The sequence below is a fragment of the Colias philodice genome, chromosome 22, assembly GCF_061535455.1.
Source record: "Colias philodice isolate Cphi_HAF_F1 chromosome 22, ilColPhil1 Martin Lab GWU primary, whole genome shotgun sequence".
Lineage (NCBI taxonomy): Eukaryota > Metazoa > Arthropoda > Insecta > Lepidoptera > Pieridae > Colias > Colias philodice.
Genome location: NC_143107.1, coordinates 2,203,487 through 2,223,866, shown reverse-complemented (window position 1 = coordinate 2,223,866; position 20,380 = coordinate 2,203,487). Strand labels below are relative to the sequence as shown.

Genomic DNA, 20,380 nt, shown 5'->3' with positions numbered 1-20,380 from the left:
GGGTGCAATGCTGATACTAAATACACTACAGAAAAACTTTTAACGTTGTATATAAAAACATAGCGGCCCGGCCGGCCGGTACCGCTGCAAACGGTACGTCCCGCAATTTTTAAATCTGTAATATCTTCGAAAATATTCACTTAAATCATACGGTGTAAAGGGCCATATAGATCTACATTAAATGAACAATGTATTCAAGGTATTTAATTGGTTATGGATTAATGCTGTATTGGTTTAAATCGCTTCGAAAATTAGCCATTATTTGACGTAAAAAGTAAATGACAAAAAAAAGTTATTGTGGGTAATCCATAAGAGATAGACATATGCCATCGCGGACTTTTCTGTAGACCTTTTCAATGTGTACAATACTTAGTACATTATTTTGATAAAACTCGTAGGGTTCAGCCTGCGTTTGCAATGTAAGCGGAAAAAATGTAATTATTTACGACATCACATTAGAAACCTCAAAAATAACAGTACTTCTCCACTATTTAATGGATGTTATTATACATATAAACCTTCCTCTTCAATCACTCTATCTATTAAAAAAAACCGCATCAAAATCCGTTGTGTAGTTTCAAAGATTTAAGCGTACAAAGGGACATAGGGACATAGGGAAATAGGGACAGAGAATGCGACTTTGTTTTATACTATGTAGTGAGTATGGATTTCGAGAATAAAATATGTCTATCTATTCTATTCTATAATCTTGGCTAAAGCGAAAGGCGTGTGTTGAAATTCCATCTCACGATATAATTTTCACTAAATTTAAATGTACTTAAAATGTCTTTGTGTTGCATTTAGTGCTTATTTACAATATTCATAATATTATGGGGATACAAGCTGCCCTGACATACGTTTTCCTGCCATGATAATCTCTAGTGGTATGAATTATACTTACCTAAAATTTAAGCAAAAGTTAAAATCTATTAATCATCTCTTCATCCAAAATTTTAATTTAAATCCCTACATATATAATGATTTCATCCCCATAGGTATTAGGGTCACATAAGTACTAGGGGTGATTCTCTATTGGGGTGTATAATCGATTTCACATTAATACAAATTAAATTTTTTATGGACAAAATATGTTCTATCAAAGAATACTAAATAGTTACTACGTTAGTTCTGCCTTGTAAAATTTGGCAAAGGCCATTGGATTAACCTATTGAGTGTCGTAAAGGTCAATGATAAATTCTATTTATTATATTTCATTAGCGTAATATATGAACTTTGCAGAATAATGATGAAATAAAAAGTATTGGAGTATTTGTTTTTAATTGACTCTTACTTGGAATATAATTTCGTTCTATTTTACGAAAAAAAAGACCAAAAACTAAAAGATAATGTTATTTCTACATACTTAGTTATTTTAAATATTCCTCTAAAGTTCAAACTCGAAATATTGAATTTGTTACAACAATTACTGTTAAGGATTTGATAAAACCCATACAAAAAGAGCTCTTAAAAGTTTATAAACACTGCCTTCGATTACAAATTTAAGGTTGTTGTCAAGGTAACCCTTTGCCCCTACACTGTATTGATCGATAAAGGGTGTATCAGACTAACTTTTACATCGTTTTATGTTTAAGGGTTTTTTTAAGCATCATTAAGGGCTAATTTTTCAATCCTTGGTTAATACTTATTCGTCGAATAACGTATTAAACTACCACTTCAAAAATGTATTCTTTGCCCGTCTTTGACAGTTTACGGGTGACATTTTAATATTATCGTGTAATACTTTATTGGGCGGATAAGTTTTAACCATGGATTGAAAAATCGGCCCTAAAGAAAATATCTTTAAACAATACTCGTGAAATTGAATATATCAATCTTATCAATTAAAACCAATAAATGTAACAAATAAATATTTGTTTGAGACGATTGACTCTAACTCGTGTTACAAATAGTGTAAGTAGTAGCGATGTCCCTGTGCGATGTCCTCTCTAGGTAGGTACATAAATATGCATTTCGTTTAGTAAAATACACGTACGACCGACGCGGACGAGTTTAGTAAAATATAAAAAATCAATAAATACAACTTTTGCACTTTAAAACATCAATTTTTACAGATATTTAATACTTTAGCATTTAAAACATTTTCAAAGCGTACCTACATTTTGTGTAATTTGTTAAGTTTTTCAATCGTGTAATAATAATTATATCGCTGATCGTCTGAAGGCGCTTTATTTCCTCGTCATTGCGAAGTTTAAAAGTAATTTTCTTATAATACCAATATCAAGTTGCCCATTATACTTTGGAAACTTTGTTTAACTTCGCCGATAATACTCGCCTGCAATTTTTGTAAATTTTGTCCTTTTAATTTGTGGCTGATAAATAATCTACAGTTATTTTAATAGAAGAAATTTTGTTTGTAATGAAGAGGTTCCAAAACTATTGGAAGAAAACTTTCATAAGCAGAAAGCTACATTATAGGCTTTTTATTATGTTTGTATCCGGGTATCAACCTAAAAGCAACAAGCGGTTAGTAACATTATAAAAACCAGAACTGCATATTTAATTATTTTCAGTGCCATAATAATTGTTACTTGGAGGGACGTCGACAGCGTGTGCTGATCGAGGAGCTTTCTTCGACATGGTGCAATGTCTCTGCTGGCGTTCCTCAGGGTGGCGTGTTATCTCCCCTCCTTTTTTCCATTTTCATCAACACAATCTCCACTAATATTGTATCATCCTACCACATGTATGCGGACGATTTCCAGTTATATAAACATGCCTCTCTTCTCGAACTACCTGAAGCGATTTTACAAGTTAATAGGGATCTTGCAACTATTGTCAAGTGGTGCAAGAACTATGGTTTAACAGTTAATCCAACAAAAACTAAAGCTATTATATTCGGAAGTAGGCAATTAGTCTCAAAAATTGACTGGATCAATTTACCTAATGTTATCGTTGATGATGTACTTGTCCCTTATTCCACTCAGGTTAAAAATTTAGGCTTGACGCTCGATCAAACCTTTTCTTGGGACGAGCAAATCAAACAAGTGCAAAAAAGGGTATTTTCATCTGCATTTTCGTTACGGCGCTTACGGAACTTTCTTCCAATCTCTACCAAAATTACGTTGGCACAATCTCTTCTCCTTCCTCTCCTCGATTTTTCCGATTCCTGCTATCCTGATATTTATGAATATCAACTGGACACCCTTGAGAAGCTTCAAAATTTCTGCATAAGATTCATTTACGGTTTACGCAAGTTTGACCATGTTTCAGAGTTCAGGAAAAGGTTAAACTGGCTTCCTATTCGTTATCGCCGGGATACTCACGTGCTTCATCTCTTATACTGTATACTATTTAGCCCTAAGACTCCGCCGTACTTAAAAGATAAATTCAATTATTTAAGTTCTAATCATTCTATCTCGCTTCGATCTACTAATCTGTTATTATTAAGTACTCCTATCCGTAGTTCTAACTTTTTTAATAATTCCTACACAGTGCGCGCTATTCAGCTGTGGAATGCGTTACCTGAAAATATCAGACGTGCACAATCACTCTCCTCCTTTAAAAAGCTACTTAAAGACTAAGTATTACCTATCCCAACAGTAGCTTCTTCAATTTTCTGTTACTACATATTCTTTTTTTTCCCTTGCTTTCCTGTTTGCCTTCTGAAGCCAATCATTGTTTTATTCATTATATTTATTTGAGTTTTATTTTTATTTTTCTTTTATTTAGTATGTGTATGTATAGGTATATATGTGTATATGTATATATATATTTAATATTATATGTATTTGTAGTATTGTATCTATGATATTGTATTTGTTTATTTTTATGTAGGTGTATGTTTATATAATTATATATTTATTTTTGTTGTTTTTGCATTAATACTTTGTTTTTATTTTTGCACTATCCCATAATCTTCTTGCATTTCCTCTCCCGCCAGGTTGCCTGGTAGAGATTGCTGTTTAGCAATAAGGCCGCCTTTTGGGCAAATTATGCTTTTGTATTTCTACTTCTTTTTGCATACTATTGTTTTCTCATATTTTGTTCAATAAAGAATTATAAATAAATAAATAAATAAATAAATGTACCTAAGTAGAAATCTATACTAATATTATAAAGCTGAAGAGTTTGTTTGTTTGTTTGAACGCGCTAATCTCAGGAACTACTGGTCCGATTTGAAAGATTCTTTCAGTGTTAGATAGCCCATTTATCGGGGAAGGAGCTATATCATCACGCTATGGCCAACAGGAGCGGAGCAACGCGGGTAAAACATCGGGGCACAGCTAGTGTTTAATATAGATATAAACATACGCCATATTAAAAATGTAAAATAAATGCATATAAAATATATTTTATACAAGGTTTGCGAATAACTAAACTACCAAAAGTCATTACTTAAAGAATGCTATCGTTATATCTAATGGGATCGTGATATTAAATGCAGGGATCGCGTGTTCAGTTCCATCAAGATATTTCTGAGTAATAGCTATGTAGAAGTCTTTAAAACTGAAGCCTGTTTAATATTCTGTGCCTCCAGTGAATAAGGGAATAACTCAAAAACAGCACTTTTCAGGAGAGACAAAAAACTATATATCAATACTAAATCTTTATTAATTCAAAATTTTAAGCTTGTATGTGTAAGATATGATGTTAGACTATATTTTTACATATGAACACATATTGTAACAACCCCAGAAATATACTTTTTTCGTGTTTTTTTGTAGTTGTGGCCTTATGAACGAGTACTTCATGGAATAACTCAATGTATTCACATAATTTTTTTTTACTCTTTGCAATATAACGACTTATGCCCTTATGCACTATGTTCATAATCGCACAACACGACTTATATTATTGCCAGTTTTGGTTTTATAGAAATGATGTGACTTATTATGCTTGAAATTTGTGTACTTTATGACTCAATTGAGGCATTTTAGTGGAAAAACTATGCACGTAGCTTGAAAAACGAATGAAATCAACGGGTTTTTTTATCGTTATTAGATAATAAAAACAAAACATCATTTAGGTATTTATGCATTTAACCCTAGAAGTCCAATCTACGTAAATTTGACGTATGAACTCTTCTATATTTACCATCGAATCGCTGCAAAATCCAAAACCAACTTATTAGCCGTCGAGACCTAGCAGTACATAGTTGGCTCATCCATGTAAATTCCGCCATTTGGTTGTAAAGAGGATGTTGTGCGTCATTTTGACGTATAATTGGGCTTTTCGTAACTTTTAAAATTGTTTCAAATTTTTATTTTGTGATTTATTTGAATAATTTTTTTCCAAGTCACGTTTCACATGATATCTATAGTATTATACTATAGATTGAGTATAAAATGGGATCCAGACAACTTTTATACTAGGACGAAAAATATTCAATTTTCAATTCAATTCAATTTCACTTCAATTTTAGTAAATGACGATTATTGTCCTCCGCTGGATTTGGACTTCAAGCAAAGGGATTGGGTGGCTGAAGATGTTGTCCGGAGTAAAACCGAATATGTTATGGGGTTTTGTTACCCATGTATAATGAAAGTCGTAGATTGTAAAATAAACCTTTATTCGATCTTTCAATAATACAGTACTATGTTGTTAATGCTATACAATGTTTCACCAGTCACCACAATGAGTCTAGTCTGTACAGGTTAGCAGGAGACAATCATTGAGTATTGGTATTAAATACGTATCAACTGCGTATTGCGTTTTGCGTATTAACTATTGTCCTAGTGAATCGTTTTCACTATAGTCGAATCAATTTAAAATTCGATCAAGTGCGTTCCGTTTCGGAACGCCACACATAATAAAATATAGATAATAAAAGTGGCAACGCCACAATGTCATGGTGGTATACATTGAGGATACAACACAGGGATACAAGCACTATAAAGAGATAAGAGAAGCCCGAAAACCATATTCCTGTATGTTCAGTTAATACAGGAAAAGTTATAGGTGGTCAGTGGCGATATTTTACGGCATGATATAGAATTTTAACAATTTCTATATCATATAATATCAAAATAATGTAGATAAATGCTAATGCTTCCTTCTAGGGAAGCGCGCTCCATCATAGGCCACATCTCAGCTTACCATCAGGCGAGATCGTGGTCAAGCGCTTCCCTATCACACAATAAAAAAAATAAATAAAGAATAATTTGGAAAATCCAAAAGTGCACGCCTCATAATTTTTTTTTAATATAAATATTTATTAATTATTATTTTTGTTTATTTAATAACAATTAAACCACATCGAATCAGACCCTGAAAAATGAAAGGGTTCTATTCCTGAGCATACTCAAGCGTAAGAGAAAAAAAAAGACTCGATTAGTAAAGTATTTCGGTCGCTATCGTGTTAACAAGAAAAAGGATCCGCACATACAGACACACGGACGTCCAAGACAGAACTTTTTTAAACTGTTTTTTAACTAGTTTAAATAACAAAAATGACATCAAAAATATCATGAACGTTAAAAATAGTGTTTTTTCTTAATATGTGTGTGTATGTATTATCTTACAAGTGCAATGTATGATACATAAAGACATTTTAAGTTTGAAAAATCAGATGTTTTGCGCAAAGTGACAGTAGTACCCACCTCAACGCTTCGCTTATGAGGCGTGCAAAATACAATGAGCCGCAAAGATTTTATGAAAAAATTAAGCACAGATTTGAAGGTGCCTTGGATGCAAATACGACTTGTGGCACGCACTTTGAAGAGACTCTACGTGACAATAGCCCAATTTTTTCAAAATATGTGGTACCAGATATATTCATAAAATGTTTACGAAAATGCAGGACCAAAGAAGTATCGATATTGCGGATTTTTTTCCTATAAAAAAGGCAAATTACCAAAGCACAGTGGCTAAAACGCTATATGCGGAGAAAACAATATTCATAATAAATTGTCAAGACTGGTTATAAATACTTTTTTTTATGCGACTATTATAGACTATAGTATTATTGTCTTGATTATTGTAGTTAGATAATTTTTTTGAAAAAAGATTAAAAACGAGTTATTTTTTAAAAACTTACCCAATTATAAGAAGAAAATATACATAAGTTTAACATTTTTGTTGGCTTTTTTTAGATGATTCAATTATCGTTCTGTATTTATATAAACAAAGAGTATAATATCATTAAATGCACTTAATGTGTTAACTGTATTTTTAATATCTATTGCAAACAATAGTTAATTTCCATAGAAATATATTAGTATCCCAAGTTAACTGTCTTCTATACTGTATTCTGTTTAGCCCTAAGACACCTTCTTACTTAAAGGATAACTTCGATTATTTAAGCTCTAGTCATACTCTCTCTCTTCGTTCTTCCAACTTGTTATTGCTCAGCACCCCTTTCCATCATTCTAAATTTTTTAACAATTCTTTCACAGTCCGGGCTATTCAACTATGGAATACTTTACCAGAAAGTATTAGACGTGCTCAAACGCTCAGCTCTTTTAAAGTATTGCTAAAAGATCACTACTTTTCCTTGCTATAGTTTTTTTTATTATCATCCTTTTTTTCCTTACTTTATGTTTTGCTTGCTGACGTCATCAAATATTGTTTTTTATAAATTTATTGTCTTTGTGCTATAGTATATGTATGTTTATGTATTCTATTTATATAATATGTATTCTATTTATATAATATGTATTTATATATCATATGTAACTATGTATATGTGTATTTTATTTATTTGTAGTATAATTTATGTATATATAGTAGGTATATTTGATACTTAAATAATTTTATTTATTTATTAGGTATAATTATTATCATTATTTTTTTTTTCTCTTCTTTTTGCACTATCCCATTAACATCATACATTTCCTTTCCCATCAGGTTGCCTGGTAGAGATTGCTGCTTAGCAATAAGGCCGCCTCTTGTACAAACTATGCCTTCCTTTTGTATTTTAATGTTATTTTTGTCCTAACTTTGTTTGTGCAATAAAGTGTTATAAATAAATAAATAAATAAATAAATAACTGATAAATACCTTTTTTAAAAAATATAAAGATTTGTTGTTGCAGATTTATTGAAAAAAACGATTTAAAAATAATAAGGAATAGTGTGTGTTGTTTCCGTGCAGTATTCAATTAATAGACCAATATCAACACGGCATTAATGCCAAACTGTCTCATGTCGTCACTTGAACCAATGACACTAAAAGAGTTGTTCCTTTATGCTCATGTTAGAAAAATGACACAAATGCGTTTATACTAAAATAGTGTTAGGACTGATGGAACAAAATGAATTAAGTCTTTATTCAAAAAGTATAACTACACATACGTCTTTGTGTTCGTGGGTACTTTTGACTCGAGACGAATAGTTCCTTTGCGATGGCCTAAAATGATGGATAAGGTAACTTATACCGTTAATCACACCCTACTTATACCGTTTGGGTCATTCGAAAAAATGGGTTAGGACGCAGCTAGAGATATGACCTTTTGATATGTTGTGTATTTTGACGAGCTGAATCCAATGGTGCAATAAAAACCAAAGGGAATAACTCGTCTTACTCCCTTATTCACTGGAGGCACAGTATTCATAGACTAAAATAAAGAAAGACCACACTGATATATACTCTATAAAGTGCTCTATGGTTTGGTGTCGGTTTATTGTAATTTTAAATTTGTGATAATCTATACTAATATTATAAAGCTGAAGAGTTTGTTTGTTTGTTTGATAGCGCTAATCTCATGAACCACTGGTCCGATTTGAAAAATTCCGATTTGATATTTTGATTGAATCGACATATTCAGAGTAATAGGATATTTCAAAGCGCAAAGGGTTTTTGTTTAATTTAGGCAGATACATAAACATTTTATGCGCGTTTAGAACGTGACGGAATTTTCACTAATCAAATTTTACCTATAAATAAAAGGTAAAGAAGGTCCTTTAAATCGAAAATTCTAAAAATGTATTCATTTAAAGTTTTGTTTTCTGTTATAAATCATCTTGCTAATATCAAAACGGTTTAAATTCATAAATTATGTCACTATTCTTAGTATTATGAGTTGCTTCAATAAATTCCGCGTAAAGCATTAATTATCCAGCTATTTGAGTAAAAAATAATAAAACCAAAAAAATAAATTCTCCTCTGAAACTATGATTAAAACGATGCTCTATATCCATACGTATGTATACACCGGAAGTCCCGGAAGTTACAGCAACATGGCGGCGAAGTCCTTCCGGTTTCAGGAATTCATAAATTAGTATCCATATGCAACATTACATTGGGATTTGGATGGATAATTAATAAACAGATTCTGTAGCATTAATCCATGTTAGAAACAGCGCTCATTCCTTCTTGATACTTTTGTTAATATAATTATTTAAAAATATGTGAAAATGGCAAAATAACACAATGTAAAATTTTCTTCTAACATAATTAAAAGGAGAATACAATATTACTCTATTTATGAGTCATTATTTGTATTAATTTATTCATCGATACTGTATTTAAATTATAAAATTAATCTTCTTTAATATAATAGCTATAATCCTTCGGTAATAAATACATTTGTGTGCCTATATCAAGTTATCGTGACTTAATTTCATCATTATCACATCATCATCATTAGAATGTTAATTTAAAAAAAAAACTACCCATTCAGTTTAATCTAAAATTCTCTCTACAATCTATAAACACCATAAATATTCTAGCATTTCACTACATTCTAAGCTCTAACATCAAATAATCATAAACCACTAAGCCTTATGTACATCACTTGAAGTAATGCGTCCCCAAAACAATTATATGAACTCGTATTTTTCACCCCAACCCTCCCTTGTGTTATAGATCAAGCCCCTCGCATCACTTAATATAACTCAGGGCGATTCAAAAAGGCAGTTTTGGGTAGGACGAAATGGTCCTAGGAAATAGTATTGGTTTTCGCACGTAGAAATCTCTATAAAACTCATGTATTCCTGGTAGCTTGCAAAGATTTGTTGGTATTTTTTTGTTACTATACTGAAGTATTAAATGTCCTGTGTCACTTATGAACTATGTAACTTTCTACTGGGTTGCCGGTTGGGTTACAACACAGGGTTAAAACAATTAAAAATCGGTTTTTCAGTTGTTGATTTATTCATCATACATTACTTTAGATAAAACATTCGCCAAATTTATTTAGCAAATCTATCGATAACGGCTGGAATATTTTGAAATTATTAGGATTTCTCTCCAGATAAACTTAAAATGTTAAGGAAAAAGAAATATTGGAGCTTACGCATCAAATTGTGCGAAATAATTTAGAAGTTGTTTCTTTTAGAAAATATGAAGAACCGATTAAGTAAAGCGTTGAATAAACTTCGTTAAAATTCACAGCTCTGAAGTATAAGGTAAAAAAGTATCATCGAGATCCATTTATAATTGATCGAATTATCGTTTTACAAACATACAAAAAAACCAGTGTACTTTTTAAAAGCTGGTTGAATATATCAATACGTTATGAAATAATGTATTTTGTATCAATTTTATTTACTTATTTACCTACGTACTTGTTAGTACAATTTTATTGGCAAGGCAACAACATACCTATGTAAAACAATATTATTAAGTCTTATTTGAATTTGTAAATATGTTACTTTACCTCATTTATTAGCAGAAATGTACTCAACCATTCTTAGCATACTTATTAGCTACTTGCATCTCAATTCCAACAAACTTTTACTTGCCTGTTTAGGTTTCCATATTATGTCTCTTTATAAAACCTGTGAAACAGTGATACATAATACTGAACGCAACATTTAAGAGCTTTGCACTCAATCTAGATACAGAAAGTCACACGAATATGTACACGTGATGATATAATAATATAGCCTATAGCCTTCCTCATAAATGTAACACCGAAAGAATTTATCAAATCGGACCAGTAGTTCCTGATAAGCGCGTTCAAACAAAGATGCTGTTCAGCTTTATAATATTAGTAAAGATACACGAAAGCAACATTTAAAAGCTTTGCACTCAATCTAGATATAGAAAGTTACACGAAAATGTACACGTTATCCATTCCGATCTAGGGTCTGTTATATATATTTTGTATTGAAAGCACTCAAGGGATCGGAGCCTTGAGGAGGGAGATCTTTTATAAATTCGGAAGGACGTCTTTTGAATCCCACTCTTGATTATATGATATCGTGACTTATCTACTTTTATAAGGGAGTCTCAGTGAATGTTTACTTGAAGTAAATATTTGCGTGGTTTTATTTATAACGGTTCTTTAAAATCTTAATTAAAAACGGATATTTTTACTTATATTAAATATCTGTTGAGTGAGTTTTTAAACGATGTTAAAACGAAGATTGTATTAAAATATGTGTGGTGCAATATTTTTTGTATAATATGATAGGAATTTGCGATCGGACAAGGGACATATAATTAAACTAGCTGTGCCCGCGACTTCGTCCGCGTGGAATAGTGACTGCATAGTAGGTAGTTACTACTTAATTTTTATTGAATAAACACGTACTACCATAAATAATTAAACGAACTGTTAGTAAAATTTATTACTAAACTGAGCTAAAAAATAAAAATAAATTCCTTCCTTGTATGGATGTTTTTGACAATATATATAACCGTTTCTACGAAAAATCTATTTTTTCATTCGTTGATCTCAAAAATAAAAATTCCAATCACCAGAACGACAGGAAATTTTAATAATTTATTTTTAATTGTGTTTTGCACAATTTTGTTAAATTACGACTGGATGAAAATTTTGTTCGTGGTCGTCGTCGCCGTTGGTAAGGTGAACAAATCCTTATCAAAACATCATACGCTTAAGACAATAATATACATGTATCTGTATATAATAATATATAATTAAGATACTAATATCGATAGCGGATTCTATTCCTTTGCGTTTTGACGTTTGTCTCAGCGCTCAGATCTTTCCTGTCTCACGCCGTAGTAACTAAACCGTTTAGACCGTGCAATAAAAATTAAATAAAAAAAAAACTCAACGCAACGAAGAAAAGTGCATAGAAAAAGGAAAAAATGTTGTGTGGTTTTATGAAACCACGGTAAAAGTGAAACTTAGGCACAAAATTATCGTATTTGTACGATAATGACTCCGAACACTGCTTTATACCTACTCGGCAGCCGACCATCACGCGACATGCGCTACACAGACCAAAAAGTTTGAGACGATGTAATAAAAGTTTCACTAATTTTACAAACTTCCCGAAGATCTTTCAAAATAAATACCATTTTAAATATTTATAAAAATAAAAAAACAAAGTCATCGGGGCTGCCATACCATCATTATCATATCATATACAATTATATTTTTTTTATAATGGTACTTAATTTTAAAGATCGTCGGGAAGTTTGTAAAATTATTATTTATTCCTTTTCCTTCGTTGCGTTGGGTTTTTCTTTTTAATTTTTAAATTTTTAACTTCGGTTTCTTATTTTCATGTGATATTTTCAAGTGAGCGAGACCTACCTCTACCTCCATATTACATTCCTACATCATATTGATATCTATAAGTTTGTTGCTCCTTGACATCTTTTAAGTTGGGCCGTAACCGTGCACAAATTGTAATGGATCACAGTGGCAAAAGAAGTGGTATCTTTAGGAAAAAAAATTGCCAAGAGCCAGGCCTATGTGGCTTTGAGTAGAGTTCAAAATTTCCAGGGTGTGGCTATCCTCTCGCTCCCATATCCCCCTCTTCTTTCACAGACTTTCAACCCTTCTCTTTCCACACCTAGTAAATGGCAGAACCGATTTTGATGTAAACCATATTATCTAATTATACCTATATGTACACGTCATATCCTGTCGTTTGATGCTCCATTTGGTTTATTTATCTAACCACTGTCACCCCTAAATATAATAAACGGATGAACCGATTTCGATAAAACACGTTGCTCTTTTATATTTTGATATGCCGCTTGAGTATATTATTTGACCACATTCGATTATTGTTCATTCCCACTTTCACCGCTGTAATCTAATAAATGGATAAACCGAATTGGATAAAAATATAACTAATATTTTTTCCCACATTCCCGCTTTTACCTCTATATACCTAGGTATAATAAATGGATGAACCGATTTTGATACACTTTATCTAAGAACCAGCGTCGGAAAATATGCCGCCTAACACGCATCTAATTCGTATTACCTGTTAGCGAGCTACGGTGGCACAAACAGACAAACATAGCGGTCAAACACTTATCACCCATCTTTTTGATGGTTAAAAATGGTTAAAAGGGGTTAAAAATATAATACGACATAATTTAAAGGACATTAATTTATGTATAAAATTTACCTAGAAGTAAGCATAATTCTAATTTGACCCCTTCCCCCCCTACTACCTCAGCTTACCCCCCACCCTTGGGGACTTTCGATATGATCACCTGGACATTTATAAGGAATAATTACTGTAGCGTATAACAGATAACTTACGTTTTATCGTACACTGTATAGTGTACAATAGAATGCCTTTGCAAATGTTCGCCGTGAATACTTAAATGGTCATAACAGCTTTTTTATTTACAAACCGATTAACATGAAATAAACACTTAATGTTAAATGAAGATTACCACAATATATTAGTGAAAACCGCATCTAAATCGGATAAGCCGTTTCTGAGATTAGCGTGCACAAACATACAGACAAACAGACAAAAAAATTATAACTACAGTTTTGGGTTTGAGATCGATTTAATAATAACCCCTGCTATTTTTTTACATATTTTCATTGTACAGACATCACTTTTCTAGAATTTTATTATAATATGTATTGAATATTGATTGACCACGCGCAAGGTTACTAATTTCCACTACATCCTCACGCAAATGAATCTGTAAATAAAAAAAAAATCAAAAGATAAGTGTACCTAATTTTAATAAAAAGCTACTAACAAATAAAGTTTTATCAAGAACTAAAGTGACCTTCTTTGGGCGTATAATATAGTCTTGTAAAAGTTATAACATGATAAAAATAAAATTTCATCATTTTCTTATTTTGTCATAACTTTAACTAATTAAAAACATGAGTCTAACTATATAATTATAATAAACAATAAATATAAAAGCTACAACTTACCTTTTGTGGGAACGCAAGAAGGCGAAAATTAAAAAAAAGCCGAAGATTTTTAAAAATTTAACCAATGAACACAATCACTGTTATCTACTATGTATTACCCAAAGAGAATACAAATACTACGTCTATTACCTATATAACTGTAACTAACATCAAATAATAAACATCTACCCTCACTTATAAAAATTTAGTATATTCACATGAAATATAAGCGCACCTGAAATTTACTCTGGGAAGATATGAATTATTTATTTAACTTTAAAAAAAAAAACAAACTCACCAACATCATAATATTTAAATTATGAATTTCCAAGGAGCGTTAATATTATGTAAATTGATTTAATTTTAATGAAATCTCATAGATGGCGCTGTTTTAAATTTGTCTTTATACTACTAAGATTCATTATACTGTTTCTCTGCCAAAATTACTTAAATGATGTAGTTTTTATAGTGTAAAGGTAGACAATAGCATGGCTTACTCAAAAACAACATTTAAACATGAGTCTTTATATTGTACGCTGTCGTAGTACATGGAATACGTAAGAAAAATAAAGGTTCACAGCTCCTCCCCCGAAGGTGATAGCATGATAATATGTATATAACAGCCTGACCCGACCTGTTAGTAATATTCATGCAAAATTTGAAGTAAATCCGTGCAGTACTTTCTGAGATTAGCCTGGACAAACATACAGACAAACAGACAAACAGACAAACAGACAAACAGACAAACCGACAAACAGACAAAAATTCTAAAAACTATGTTTTTGGCTTCTATATCGATTATAGATCATGGATTATGTATTCTTTTAAAAAAATATTCAATGTACAGTTTTGACTTTCCTACGATTTTATTATATGTATAGATAAATACCTATAAAAGTAACAACTTACCTTTTGTGGGAACGCATGGTGAAAATTCACAAAACACGAAGATTGAATTTGATATTTTTGGTTTTATAACATTCAAATGCTTTATAAATATAAATTTATAAATAATAAATTTATAAAGAATAGAAACATTCGATCACGAAATTATGCGGGTTCGAGTCCCGCCTCGTGATCGAATTTTTTTTATAAAACACGAAGATTTTAAAAATGTAACCAATGAACACAATCAATATTAGATTAATTGTAATGGTGTCTAGTTTCACTTAAAATAATAAACATCTACCCTCACTTTTAAAAATGTAGTATATTCACACGAAATATAAGCGCACCTTATAGGGAAGGGAAGATATGGGTTAAAGAGTTAAATAAATAACATGATTATATTTAAATTATTAATTTTCAACAGTATGTTCAGTGGTGTTAACATGTAAATTGATTTGATTTTTACGAAATCTCATAGATGGCGCTGTTTCAAATTTGTCTTTATACTACTAAATTCATTAAACTGTTTCTTTGCCCAAATTACGTAAATGACATAGTTTTTATTTTGTAAAGCTAGATAATAGCATGGCTTACTCGAAACCAACATTTAAACATGAGTCTTTAGATTGTACGCTGTCGTAGTACACGGAATACGTAAGAAAAATAAAGGCTCACAGCTCCTCCCCCGAAGGTGATATCATGATAATATGTTTAAACTATCCTCACCCGACCTCTTAGGAATATTCATGCAAAATTTGAAGTAAATCTATGCAGTACTTTTCGAGATTAGCTCGGTCAAACATACAGACAAACAGACAAACAGACAAACAGACAAACAGACAAAAATTCTAAAAACTATATTTTTGGCTTCTATATCGATTATAGATCATGGATTATGTATTCTTTTAAAAAAATATTCAATGTACAGTTTTGACTTTCCTACGATTTTATTATATGTATAGATTTAGTCTTTTAAAAAATTACAGATGCAAACATGAAACCAGTTTTAAATGTAAAATTTTCATTCATACATTAGTATATAGACCATTATTTTCATCACTAAGTCATACGTAATTAACAGCTATTAACTCAAGCGGCAATTTTAACCACGAAAAATATAAAGGACACAAGTTCAAATCCCTCTTTATCTAAGTGCTAAAACGTGACCGTATAACGTCGTAAGTCCTTAACTAACAATAAGCCAAACTCGCTAGTTACTCTGCCAAGAATTATGTATAAATTAACTAATGTATAGCGAAGTAGTTTTAACGATTAATGTAGGTATTAAAGTTTTTGAAGCTTCGCATTATCAAGACTTAATGCAATACAATGCGATTCAACTAAGAATAGGATCGATTCTGCGCCATTTTGTGACGTCATAGGTGTTTTTATAATATGTAATTCAATTACAATAATAATCGGAGTTAAGAAATAACTTGTATTTAAATACAAAATGATTTATTAATTTGTTGCATGAGTGAAACAAAATTAAGTAAATCGTTATTGGAAAAAGAATTTAATAATAAATCGTATTTTTCAAATGATAATTGGCACAAATTTGATACGTAAAGGTCATTGACGTTCCTATTTTTAGTTGGACTGCATAAGAGTTATTTTCAAAATAGAGATATTTAATCTAGTTTGATATAAATAAACATGAATCACGAAGCGACTCAGCTAAAGTAGCCTCTAAGCCGCAAGAATTACTGTTTTATTTAACTTAACTCATCCAGATAGCAAACAGCTTTTAGTTTAAACAATGCTAACATTTAAAATGGATTCCTAGTATCTTACGTTTTTAGCTCGGCGAAAAAGTATTTGTATTGTATCTAGTGACAGGATTATGCCAATATTGAAGCTAATTCCAAACGATGTAGCATTTCTAAACATAACATGGAAGCTTTATTTATTTTTATATATAACTAGCGGTCCGCCCCGGCTTCGCCCGTGGTACATATGAAAAATAGATGTTGGCCGATTTTCAGACTTACCCGATATGCACAGAAAATTTCATGAGAATCGGTCCACCCGTTTCGGAGGAGTATGCAGACTAACATTGTGACACGAGAATTTTATATATAAGACTAGCGGTCCGCCCCGGCTTCGCCCGTGGTACATATGAAAAATAGATGTTGGCCGATTCTCAGACTTACCCGATATGCACAGAAAATTTCATGAGAATCGGTCCACCCGTTTCGGAGGAGTATGCAGACTAACATTGTGACACGAGAATTTTATATATAAGATATTTATTTACATACATTGACTGACTTTTAGTATTGAAAGTATAGATTTATTTTATGGCAATGCTTATGTTATACCTATTACTTACAGCAAAAGTCGCGGATTCTAAAAGATCTATGGAGTCATTTTAAAGTTAAAGTTATTATCATCAAACATAAACCTCATAGTCGAAACCTTACTGAGACGGATGCCAGTTTTATATATTTTTAATGAAAAATAACGCCATTACAATCGTTTTTCCTAATACACTCATATAAATAACCGCTCTAGAATGCTACATCCCAAAATCCAGGTATTTTAATAACGCCACCGGACCATAAACTGAGAATAATTTAATTTCAAATGAATTTTATGAGGAATTTTTAATAGCTCTAATGAATGAGGCGGGATTCCTGTGAATCTCTCTAATGTCCCTAACAAAAGTGGGTCAAATCGGAGCATTTATCAGTGGGAACGACTTCCAGAAGTTTCTGATAAGGGACCGACCGGGTTCTTATTCTAAGGGGTAGAAATCAATACGGTAGCTATTGTTTTTACGATTTTTGTCCTTTTATTCATCGTTGGAAGGTATTTGGGAAGTTTATATTATTTAAATTGTGGTATTCAGATCAAGGAAAACTTTAATTATTTACAAGTCTTAATGGATATCTAATATAAATTATGAAATTTATATAACTTACTAGCGGTCCGCCCCGGCTTCGCCCGTGGTACCTACATGTTTAAATTATCCTATCTCTCAAGTTGGATTGAACTGCACATGGTGTGCGAATTTTATTATAATCGGTTAAGTGGTTTAGGAGTCCATTGAGGACAAACATTGTGACACGAGATTTATATATATTAAGATAATATGCGATCATTGTTTTAGATGCAATATTATAGGTTTGCATAATACATTATATGAATCTCGTAATCAAACTGTGAATTATTTTCTTAATTGGTTTAGGTATTAACACTTTGTTCAGCAAACAAAATAATGCATCATATATTTTGGTAATTTAAAGAAAATAGACAGAAAAGTAGGGTGATAATTATCCAGGTTTAAACAAAATATATCAATAGAATCTTGCAAACATTCTTAAAAACATAGAAACTAAAAGGAAACTTTAGGATTTAGTATTTCAGCGAAATAGCAAACGTGTGGGAGTTACTCTGATTCAATTCGACACAGATTTAGTTTCTTATACGTAAAAGAAGATAAAATAATTACTCTAAAACCTCTTCAGTTCATAGAAATTTTCTTCGCAGCGAAAATAAATATGGTATTCTTAAATATAAGAAAAATAACATTTACTTATTTTTGTTACATGTTAATTTTAGACACGTCCCAACATTATCTAAATTATGGATTCTAAGCAAATATATACCCACTTTATCAACTTATTACGAAGATAAAATATATTTTATACATAAACTAAGATCAACAACATACTGTGATTGAGCTATACTATGACTTATAGGATAAAAGTGTAAAAGTATCCAAATTGCCTGACTATCAAAGGTGTCTCATCCAATTAAGATGACTGAGCTAGATCGTTATTTTGGTCTAAATGTAGGATCTTATTATCGCTACTAGCATTCATTATATTTAGATTTTATTCGTATATTCTCGTTACAATATTTGTAATCAAAGTTTCAAAATGGCTTACCTAATTTTATGATATTATATTTAACTGAACTAGGTCGTAAGTTATATTTCATACCACTTGTTTATTATAATGTACATGCAAAAAATTTACCGGTTAGTGGCATATTCTTAATCGGATTGAAGACAATATTCATAAGATATGCGAGTTGATGCGTATAACCTATATGAGTAAGATTACAAGTTCCAAGTTTAGCCTGGCCAATTCAAAAATAGCTTTTAAAACATCACGCAAATATATATAAATTATTATAAATATAGTTAATATGGTGTAGGAATATGGTGTTAATTTGAAGGAATGCTTTTATGTTATCTCTTGTAAATAAATGTATCTATATAACCCTACTTGAACATTTTCGACCTTAATAATATCGGCCTTAATATAATATATTTGACTGGCTGGTTGGCTTGGTTGGTAGTGACCCTGCCTTTCAAGCCACTGGTCGTGGGTTCGGTTCCCACCCGGGGCAAATATTTGTGTGATGAACATAGATGTTTGCTCTGTGTCTGGGTGTTAATTATCTATATAAGTATTTATTTAAAATTATATATGTATGTTTATCAGCCATCTGGTTTCCATAACACAAGCGAAAGCTTAGTATGGGATCAGATCGTGCCGTGTGTGAAAATTGTCCCGTAAAATATTTATTTTTAATTATTATTATTGATGTTTAATGTTTATAGCTGTACATAAATAATACTCTTTACCTCCACAGATCAAAAAATTACCACGCCGCGTTTCTCCGGCACGTCCTGGCTTGCGTTACACGCACTACGCGGCGCATACAAACGCGTGCGTCTACGAATTCGAGTTCGACCAGAAAGAGCTCGAGGCGTGTTATTACTAACTGGAGAACATGATGATTTATCTGGGGATTATCTAGCGTTGGTGTTGAGGAACGGACATGTGGAACTGAGGTAAGGTTTTCTTTTAGGTTTTAGTATGTATCTCTATATCTACAGGTTGAAAGATCGCCACACAGCGTTTTTCTGGCACTCCCTGGCTTGCACAACACGCGCTACGTATTTGCACGGGTTTTACTAAGATGTAGATGTAGCAGTATTATTTCCAATAGGGGAAAGTGATGGCGCTAAAAGACATAATATATAGCGCTGTAATTATTCTACACTGGAAGTAATACTGCTTTATGATATCATTTTACGGGGGCAGATAACATCGAGATATATTACTAGAGGGGTTATTCCAAACAAAAACATTGCGCGCGGCCGATGTGGTGGGGTACGTGTGGAACGAGCGAGGCGTGGCTTCAAGTTCAAAGATTAAGCAATGCGTGCAGATGCGACACATTGTGCAATCTGTTTACTCGGTACTATCTGGTGGTACTGATACTAGGGAATTAATAAAACGAGGATTTTATATTAAACTATGTATTTTAATTTCCTTTAAATAATATCAATTTATTAAACTTTTGTCGTTTTGTGTAGTAATCAATAGTTTTATCAGTTTTTGCTTCATGATGTAATTTAAATGGATACGATGATTCAATGTTGATGGCGTTTACGTATAAGAAACTCACATTTTGAAAAATCTCACGCGAGATTCGAGGATGGGGGAGGGGTTGAATGAATTCTCACGACATCTC

The 20,380-nt window shown here is 31.7% G+C and overlaps 1 protein-coding gene across 1 annotated transcript in view; it reads left to right on the top strand.

Annotated features, from left to right (window-relative positions):
* Window positions 1-20,380, top strand: part of LOC149478325 (pikachurin-like) — a 171,247-nt gene that overhangs the window by 108,169 nt on the left and 42,698 nt on the right. Inside the window, exon 6 of the mRNA XM_089709472.1 lies at window positions 19,493-19,694. Within this exon, the coding sequence (XP_089565598.1) occupies window positions 19,493-19,694 (202 nt within the window). The remainder of the gene's footprint in view (window positions 1-19,492; window positions 19,695-20,380) is intronic.